Below are 10,449 nucleotides of genomic sequence, written 5' to 3' on the forward strand. Positions count from 1 at the left end.
AATTTTGTAGCCGTTGGAGAAGCTGCTGGCGATGGGCGCACCGGACAGTCCGGTGCACACCGGACATGTCCGGTGCGCCAGCCACGTCATCCTAGCCGTTGAGATTGGAGCTGGTCGACCGTTGGAGGCTTTTGTCCTCATGTGGCACCGGACAGTCCGGTGCACACCGGACAGTCCGGTGCCTCTCTGATCCTCTGCTCTGACTTCTGCCGCGTGTACTGTTCTGCACTGTTTACTGTCAGAGTCGACCGTTGGCGCGAAGTAGCCGTTGCTCCGTTGGCACACCGGACAGTCCGGTGTACACCGGACAGTCCGGTGAATTTTAGCGGAGCAGTCTTCGTGAAATCCCGAGGCTGCCGAGTTCCTGAGGCCGCGTTCCGTTGGAGCACCGGACACTGTCCGGTGTACACCGGACAGTCCGGTGAATTATAGCGCGCCGGCCCTGGACTTTCCCGAAAGTGGCGAGTTTGAGTCTGCGTTTCCTGGTGCACCGGACAGGTACTGTTCACTGTCCGGTGGCACACCGGACAGTCCGGTGCGCCAGACCAGGGGTGCCTTCGGTTGCCCCTTTGCTCCTTTATTTTGACTCTTGTCTTGTTCTTTTTATTGGTTTTATGTTGAATCTTTGGCACCTGTAGAACATATAATCTAGAGCAAACTAATTAGTCCAATTGTTTGTGTTGGACATTCAATCACCAAAATCATTTGGGAAAAGGTTTAAAGCCTATTTCCCTTTCAGTAAGCACCTCTGCTCCACCACTAGTAGTATCTCAACACCACATGACACAGATTCTACTCAAGACTCTACCCATCCATATATCGCTATTCTGACCACTATACTAAATATCTGTTGATATACTTGCTGGTTTGTATGTTTGCTTATTCATGTTGCATAGTTATCGGAGCGTTCGTGCTGTCTCGTGGAGGCCAGATCTGCAAGTCTACGCCAGGCAGTGGAGCTAGAAGCCAGTTCCGCGAGCTCCCCTTCCTTCTACGCCGGATAAGCACGACAAGCTCACTGGATCCCTTTGATGCATAAATTACCTATGACTTTTCAACCACAACCCTCATCCTGTTATTTTATGCATGATATGATTTTGAGACAAGTTATTATAGCCACCCAGCCGCTTGCCGCAATCAATCCTTGATATATTTGTTACAAATGATTTGAGAAAAGGTGTGAGTTTTCAAAAGAAAATGTTTTTCAAAATGTGTATGATGAAGGGTTTTCACCCTTATCACCTTTGAGTAGGGATGATCAGGGACTCCCTGGTTTAGGGGAGGGCCTAAGGTGATGGCTCAGCTGGTTTAGGTGTGAGCAGAAGGATTGTCCCCTCACATAAGGACCAGTTTGTCATCCTTCACTACCTGTACTCATGATAAGTACAACCACTCGAGACTGTATGGGCAGTCACTCAATCTGAACTCGTACGACCCAAACCCTAGGGCTATGAAGGTTGGGGAGCACCAGGAGGATAAGGAGGGGGAATGTTTTGTCCGGTTTGGACATGGCGGTGGCCTGACTCCTTCCGGTATAACCGTTAAGGTAAGGACATGCGAGGAAAGAAAGAGATTCGGCATTCGGGTCTCACGACGGTGAGATCACAGAAACCGAACTAGTTGGTAAAGTGTACCCCTCTACGCAGAGTTCAAACCTATTCGAATAGTCTGTGTCCACAGGAATGGACGAGTCTGGTGTGGTATGACAATTAGTGTTTTGTTTTCAATAAAAAGGGGTGCGTTTGAGAAAAGTGGTTTTTAAAAGGAACAATTGGATCTATACCATTAAAAGATTCAAACTTTAGATATATACCATGGACCCCACATGTCATTGACTCATGTGGACCCACATGTAAGTGAGATAGTAATGGTATGGATCCAAAGTGGTGATCTTTTAATGGTATGGATCCAAATTTCCCTTTTTAAAAGGTCCGGCGGTTGAGCCGTGAGCTATGGTGGACGGGAAGTCCAGTAGCTGTTTTGAAAATGAAAACCAGTGGGAAACTACTGAGATATCTAGATGGTTTAGTCCAGGGGATTTTATTCTATATTGAAAAACTTCCTGCTCCTTTGGGAGAGGATGCGCTTTGAAAAATACAAAATGTTTTACAAAACAACCCTGCATAAAATATTGTTGTTTCTGCAAAATATCCTGAGCTCCACATATTCCATGCATTATATCTGATTTCCCCATTCCGCGGGTGAAGGTGGGCTGCTGAGTACATTTGTACTCACCCTTGCTTATTTGTTGTTTTTCAGAAAAAAGAGATCGGGTAAGAGTTACGACTGTTCCCAACCTTGCCTGTGGCTGTTGGACCGCTGATTTGCTTCGCTGCGTATATCGGGCTGTTTCAGCCCCACTCTGATGATATGTCCCGAGTTGTGGACCAACTCTTAAAGTTGATCGCCACCTTTATAGGTTTGTCTCGTTTAAGCAGATCTGGAATCATCTGTTGTATAAATGTGTTTACTAGCCTCCTGGGACTAGTAATTGTATCACATTTGAGTCCTAGAGAATCTGGGGCGCTTCAGGACAGTAGCAGGAAAAATCAATAAGGTGACTGAGAGAATTATGTTAAAAAAGGATGAGGAATGCAACTTACCCTTAAATCAATTCACAATTAAAATAAAGAGAGGTCAGGAATTTGTGTAACAGCCTGATAGATGGATTGGGAAAAACAGTGATACCCTTAAATCAATTCACAAAAGTGTGAAGATAGACATAGTTGACTCACAATTAAAATATAGGGAGATCACAAATTTGTGTAGCAGATTGATAGATGAATTGGGGAAAAACAGTGACATCCTTAAATCAATTTACAAAAGTGTGAAGATAGACAACTGTGTCACAACACATTTTCTTCCTAATTCAACAATTTACCGCGATTAAGAATGACATTAGATGAGAGTACTTTACCACAAACACTGAAGTTCGGGATAGAGACACCGAACTGAAACAACACACTGTATAGAAGTATGGACTAATAAGACAAATGATAGGGCTAAGGGGATTGGATCACCTTGAACAGGTTAATCTTATGATCTGACAAGAACTGCAACACGTTGAACATATTAAGCTAGTATATAGGTCATAGTTTGAACCATCAAAAAATTTGGATAAGTCTACAGTTTCATATAAATGTCGTGATCTGACAGGAACTACAGTTTCATATAAAGTGAAACCATGAATTTTGAGGTCATGTAGATATATTTTTAGACAAAACTCTAGACAGCATACTGCATATCATATTAATGTTTGTGAAGAGAGGTGTGGTGTTCAGATTTGAGTGACTGATGTTTTAAAAAAATAAAAAATCTGCAAGTGCTAAAATAGCTCATGTGGTTCACTCAATATACAAAATGTCGCGCAGGACACATTGCCCACAAATATTGATTCAACTACAACTAAAACTCTATTTATTTACGGAAAATGGTGCACAGATGATAAAGCTACGTAGATGATACAGTCAATTAGAGAAAAGGAAACATATATAAAACTTAGAAACACAAACCTGAAATTGCCAGATGAACAACCACACGAGTAGTTCTCTATTTTGTAAACCAAGTCTGTTTGTGTTTCAGAGAGGTGTGGTGTTCAGATTTGAGCGCTCAGAGAGGTGTCTTCCATCTTATATTCGAGCATCGCAAGATCTGGGTGGGGTTGGCGCATAGAATGGGAAGTACTCGAGCATCGCAAGATCTGGGCGGAGCTGGCATGTAGAATGGGAAGAATGAGATGGTGGGGTGGTCCTGCACTTGCGATGGGATGCAGGCCGATGGTGGTCCTGTGCGCTGGATGGCGACAAGGGGATTGTGTTGCGATTCCTTCCATGGCGGCGAGGCGTGGATTGTGTTTGGGGCGCGGAAGATATGGGTGGGGCATCCGTGGTGCATGGGAATAATGATTAGGCGGGGTGGTCCTGCGCGTCGTCGGCTATGGGATTCCTGTGTGCTGGATTGCTACGAGACGTGAATAGAGGCGAGGGGATGTGTTTCATTCTGTGGCAGTGACGAGATTTTTCCTTCCATGGATGAGGCATTGATCAGTGAGGGGATTGCGGCGAGGACCATACAGATGCAGGGGTAGAGGAGAGAGGGCGCGCACAGGAAATAAGGGAGACACTAACATGTGAGTCGTATGCGCCGTGAGGAGGCAGAACCGTGCACCACGGTCTACGTTACGTTCTTATAGAGTAGTAGAGATTAGTTGATTGATATATTATAAAACAATTATCCCTTTATTTAGTTGTTTTTATGTTTGCAGGTTGATTATTATGTTGGCAAGTCGTTTCGCCATGTTCCAACTCCATCAGCAACAATAGAATGTGTCTTTTATCCAACGAAACTTTTAAGATAAGGCTTAGAAATAAGATAGAGTCATAACTATTAGTTCTAATACATTCAAACAACCCTATATATTGAGATGGAGATGGAGTCATTGGTCGTTCAGAGTTTTTTTTTCTGACTGAGCTGTTGGCTATTGGTCTGTACTCTGTAGTACACTCCGTGCCTCAGTCATGCTGATGTTCAGATCAAGCCTTACAATGTAGGCTGGCCATTGGTCAGAAATAATACGGGCTTTGACCCAGTAACAAATATGGGTTTCTCTAGAAGCCTTCTCTATTTTGTTCGGCCCTTCTATCCACAAACTCCAACCATAGCGTCGTGTACCAGTTGATGCTGCCACTGCCCACGGCGGGGGCGGTCGCCGCTGTTAAAGTATACTCAGTGGTTATGAGATTGAGAGAGACAAATGGCAGAACCGTTGTTTGTATTCCACGAACTTGTCTTTGAATTGCTTTTCGTCCGACAGACACCGGATGCATGGACATATCTGTCGACGGTAACCGCTCGGTGGAGAGTATCGTGCTGATAACGTGTTAAAGTATACTCAGTGGTAATGAGATTGAGAGAGACAAATGGCAGAACCGTTGTTTGTGTTCCACAGATCATTACACTTATATACAAGTGAAGGGGTGTATCCCTTGGGCAAAACTGTCGCACCCCTTAGATTGATCACATATGTAATATTTTGTAACAGCCGCCGCAGGGGTAGCGGCGCCCCTCGGGTCTCGTCTGCTCCGCCTCGTCGCGACTCGAGCCACCACTACCCCTTCTTCTCCCACTACTTCCACCTCGGCCATATCCACCGCGTCACCAGCGGGGCATTCCCGCAAGGACCTGTCAGGTAGGGACGGCGCCCCGTCGAAGCCCACCAAGCCCCGGGTGTTCTTCCTCGACGTCAATCCTCTATGCTTCCGCGGCTCCCAACGCAACCTCGGGGCCTTCGCGCGCTGGCTGGCGCTCTTCTTCGCGCACGTCAGCCTCCGTGACCCTGTCGTTGTGAGTACACGCGCTCTGTTTCAGCTCTACATAGGAGGAATCGTCGTTTGATGGCTTCTTTCTGAAGATTTTCTCTGGCCCTAGGTTTTGGACGGCGATGGAGGGAACGAGTACTGGAGGCGGGTGCTGCCTTCGTACAAATCGCATAGGGCTCGCGGCGTTGGCACTGGCGCTGACACGCGCGTCGTCAACGTTCTCTGCGAATGCAATGTCCCGGTGGGTGCACATGTTTAAACTAGTGCAGCCACTCAGTTGTTCTTAGCTCAGACTCAGATTATTGAGTGTCAATTTTGGAAACGGCAAATTCAGGTTGTAAGAGTCGATGGATATGAGGCTGATGATGTGGTGGCTACCTTGACAGAACAGGTTCTACAGAAAGGTTACAGAGTTTTCAAAGCCTCACCAGATAAAGACTTCAAGCAGCTAATGTCTGATGACGTACAGTTAGCAGTCATGCCCATTCCTGAGATTGGCCGATGGTCTTTTAGAGGGCCCGTTATGGCCAAGTATGGCCCGCGCCATACCTCAACTCGGCCCAGTAAAAAAGTGAAACCTACATATTCAGCCCAGCCCGCGTCATATCTCCGTCTCCGTAGCCGCAGCACGCCGCACGTACAGCATAGCCGCCGCAGCACAAGACGTCCGTTCGCGGCTCGCCCGGCCGGCCGACCGCCTGCTCGTCCGTCCGCGGCCGCGGCCGCCTGCCTGCCTTGCGGGCTGCGGTCTTGCCTGGCTACCTCTGTCTTCCTGCTGTGCGCCTGTGCTTGGCCGGTTGGCCCGTTGCGCGTTGGCCGGCTGGCGGCCGCACGACCGTGCTCCACCTCCACTGCTCCACGGCTGCTTGCCTGCTTTGCTGCTTGCTTTGCTTTGCTCCGCCTGCTTCGGATGTGCAGTCCGTGCTCCACTGCTCCGCCTGCTTGCAAATTCGGCTGCTTGCAAAGCCTGCTGCCCTGCAGTTGCAAAGTCTACTATCAAAGTCTCCTAGACGTAACTAAAATAATTGTTGATTTAGCATATGATCTACAAGGGATTCGTCATCTAAGATACTTCTTAATGATGTTTTTATACTAAAATTTTGTTTTACTGCAAGATATGTCTTTGATATTGCCATACCTTATTTTTGGGTCGTGCTCCGCCACTGTTTCTATACATTAAGGCAGTATGTTGCTCAATACAAGTGTGATCCAACTGCAGACTTAAGCCTTAGTGAGTACATTTCTTCGGTATCGATCCATGGTTTCTGTAACCATTGGGACTCTGTTATATTTGAGCAACTTGCTATCTATGCTGCACAGGGTGCTTCATGGGTGATGAAGCAGATGGTGTTCCAGGAATCCAGCACTTGGTTCTGGGATTTGGCAGAAAGACTGCACTTAAACTACTGCAAAAACATGGTTCATTAGAAAACTTGCTAAACACAGCTGCAATTAGAACTGTCGGCAAAGGTTATGCCCAAGATGCTCTCACTAAGCACGCAGATTACTTACGGTGAAATTATGAAGTTCTTAGCCTGAAGAGGTACGGAATCTCCAATTTGCAATGATAAAAAATCCGCAAAAAGTCGACCATTCATGCACTACGCTTGTGCCGTGGTTAATGCATGCTATCTCTGCATGCTCAAGTCATTCTTGATAGTCAAGCATATTGTTCACCACTCACCAAGCAATAGTGCAAAAATATTCACTGGAGATACAGAGAGATCTATATTTAGCAATGATGCTGGATGGATATGAACAACTCAACTTATTCTTTTTCCTGTCTCAGGGATGTAAATGTTCAGTTTGATGATAGTTGGCTATCCACGAGGAACACAAGCAATGACACCTATGTTCTAGCGGACTTCATTCTTAAACTTAATGGCGAAGGCAGAAGCTAAACAGCTGGTACACTGAAATATTTGAACAAGCTGGACTGTTCCTCACCAGACACATGATTTAACAAGAAGACAGATGCATAAAGGTTGGAGGGGGCAGTTGCTGGAAAAAATGTGCATACAACATACTATATATCCTTGCTCCAAAGTAGTAGCCATCACTCATCACACATGAGTACATGACAAATTCTTGCTTGTGTTGTGGAACTGGACACTGAAGTAGCCTACCTGTGTTGAAGCTGGGTGGAAAATAGAGGTTTGGAGGGTCTGTCTTTGGTGGATACATGCGTACATGGTGTCCGGAACAAAGTTATGAACAGCCAAAAACAAGCTGTCATGGTACTACTACTAGCTGTAGCCTGTAAACTGCACAGACACCTTGCCAGGAGATTACAGATGGATGCTTCATGCTTCAGTAGCAACTCGTTGATGTATATTGCATGCAATTTAGAAACAATATATGTCCCAATGTATTTGTCAGGAAGCATCTTTAAATCATTAGCGACTCCAGGGTTTCATGAATCCAGGCTAGATCATTATAATGTATATTTACTGGCATCGGATATTGTTTTACTATTCCCTCATTTTTTTATCTGTCACATTTTAGTTCAAAAATAAAGTATCGAGCAACAAATATTCGAGAACGGATTTAGTACAATTTTATTTACTCTATGTAATACATGTATATGACCCTGTAGTTTAAACTATCATTCAGAACGATTTCTTTGTTGTGCTCTCAGTCTCGGTGCCGAAATGTTCAGCAATGGCAATGGCCGTGGATGAACACCATTGCCGCTCCAGTTCGCGGTTGTGGCTCAGAACGTCTATACCAAACTGTGGGCATTGGTTTGTGAATGCAATTGAAGGCCCGACCTTTTCTCGTCTGATGTAGCTGGAACGATCTCTGCACTGTTTGCTTACGTCATCGGTGTGGCGATCGAAACTTGGAAAGCTTTGGATGGACGTGAGAACGGGCAGGGCATACGTGCCCGCGAGCAGTAAATAACGTGTAAGGACTAGTTTGAAAACCCTAATTTTCTGGGATTTCTATTTTCACATGTAAAAATGAACTAATTTTCCTTTAGAAAATGGAAATTCCTTTGAAAATTGGGGTTCTTAAACTAACCCTAAAAGGTAAAAAAACGGTGCTGGATCAACAAACTAATGATCTGATAATCAAGCAATAAATGAAATTTATTGATAATCGGTAAAATAACGATGTTTGTCACGCGAAGACATGAAACTAAAGGCTACTCGCTCGTACTTGCTAATCCAATTCCTAATTCCTAATCCTAATTCCTAACATAACATGGCCATAGCTAACGTTGCTAGTGTGGTACGCAGCCGCTCAAGCAACGAGTCCGACGTACTCGAGCTCGATGGAGCCCAGCCACAGCTTCCCCTTCGTCTCCGCCACGTCGCTCAGCGTGACACCCTTGGCCGCCGAAAGCTCCTCCACCTCCACGCCGTGGGCGTCCAGGCGGACCCCGACGAGGTGCTTCACGGGGCCCGTCGCCGGAGTCGCGTCCAGCCGCTGCTTCTCCTGGTTCAGCGCCACCCAGTAGCCACCCCTGCCATCCCGCCTCACGTTGTCCGGGTAGCCCGGCAGGTCCGCCAGCAGCTCGTACTGCCCCTTCCGGGCGCCCCGGAGGAAGTACCTGAACGCCTGGCACGGCACGGTGTGCGCGACCACGACCTGCTCGCCGTCGGGGCTGACCGCCACGCCGTTCGGGTACGGCAGGCCAGCCTTGAGCACGGAGACGCTCCTCGTGCGCGCGTCGTACCTGAGCAGCCTCCCCGTCGCGTCCGCGTTCATCATGATCTCCGTGTTGAACCTCCTCGGGTACGTCGCGCTCGAGTCTGTGAAGTAGACGTCGCCGGTGGCCTCGTCGACGTCGAGGCCGTTGACGAAGTTGAACGGGACGCCGTCGTCCGCACCGGTCGCCAGCACCTCGGCCTCGCCGCCTCCCGGGCCGACCCGCGTGAGCCCCAGGTAGGCGTCGGCGATGTAGAGGTCGCCGGTCTTGGCGTGGAACTGGAGGCCCAGGGGGCGGCCGCACATGCTCTCGGTCTCCGCCGACGGCACCACGCCCGCCGTGCACAGCGGGATCTTCCTGTAGTTGGCGCTGTGCGCGAACGTGGTCCAGCCGACGGCGCTGCCGCCCCACTTGAGGACACGGCCGTCTGAGACGCCGGCGTAGGGCCCCTCGCCCTTGCCGTCGAACGCGAGGCTCTCGGCGCCGCTGACACCGCTGGGTAAAGGGAGCTGGAAGCTCCAGCGCGTGTCGGTCGTCTTCACCTGCGCGGCGCAGGCACACGGCGCGGCGAGAAGCGCTAGGACGACGACGGCGAGGAGCGACATGGTCAGATTGAACCGCCGCCCCATGCTGTGCCTGTGCGTCGCCCAGTTAGTGCTCTCCTCCCGATGATCTCCGATGAATCTGCGTGCAGCGAGCGCCGCGGGCTCGCGTTTTATAGCCTGGAAGGAACCTGCCGTTGCCGTCGCGCCTTCGAACTCGGCCAACGAAACGGCCCCTGTTGGGATAAGGATCTAGGATCTTGGGATCCTGGCTCGCGCACAACTCCGATGTCCGATCCCAAAACAATACGCCTGGGATCGGGGACTCGTGGGTCGTGGGACGCACGGCGCACGGGCCTCCAGGATTTGCGGATGTTTTTTTTTCGAAGAATCAGTAGGTGAAGCCCCTACTGAGAAATTTATTAAGTAAGCGAAACGAAAACGTTAAGACAAGGTCTTTTTACAGACGTTAAAAAGTAATGAAAAGGGAACACTACTCCTATGCCTGCCACAGGCTCAGCCAATTCGAGATAGAGGTGTCAAATTTCCCCCGCGCTCTGTGCATGATCAATCGCAGCTCTTTGCTGAATTCCTGCGTACAACGGTGCACCGAATAATCTTTGTTTGAAAACAACCACTCATTTCGGCTTTTTCAGATGCTCCAAGTCATGAGAATAATAATCTCCATAGAGAAGGGGACGTTAAGCTGGTGGTTAAGATTCGCAGCTGCCACCTCGGGGTTAGAGATTCTGGGCGGAGTTATGCCAATTGAGCTCCAGCAGGCTTTCGCGAAATTGCATCTGAGAAACAAGTGATAGAGTCTCCTCTCTTTGCCAAAGACAGTTTTCGCAAGAATAGGAATCCAGTTCCATGTTTCTCCTTCTCAGCATATCTCTAGTAGCCTATTCTTGAGCCACAGCCAATAGAAGACTCT

The 10,449-nt window shown here is 48.2% G+C and overlaps 1 protein-coding gene and 1 pseudogene across 1 annotated transcript; one reads left to right on the top strand and one right to left on the bottom strand.

The window, feature by feature from the left end:
• Positions 1-4,677: 4,677 nt before the first annotated feature.
• Positions 4,678-7,860, top strand: LOC103637511 (flap endonuclease Xni-like; annotated as a pseudogene).
• A 524-nt stretch (positions 7,861-8,384) lies between these two features.
• Positions 8,385-9,659, bottom strand: LOC100284578 (strictosidine synthase 1). The gene has a single exon (NM_001157473.2). The coding sequence runs from the start codon at positions 9,600-9,602 to the stop codon at positions 8,565-8,567; it is 1,038 nt and encodes a 345-aa protein (NP_001150945.2). The 5' UTR covers positions 9,603-9,659; the 3' UTR covers positions 8,385-8,564.
• Between the last annotated feature and the right edge of the window lie 790 nt (positions 9,660-10,449).

Source organism: Zea mays, chromosome 8 (assembly GCF_902167145.1).
Source record: "Zea mays cultivar B73 chromosome 8, Zm-B73-REFERENCE-NAM-5.0, whole genome shotgun sequence".
Classification (NCBI taxonomy): domain Eukaryota; kingdom Viridiplantae; phylum Streptophyta; class Magnoliopsida; order Poales; family Poaceae; genus Zea; species Zea mays.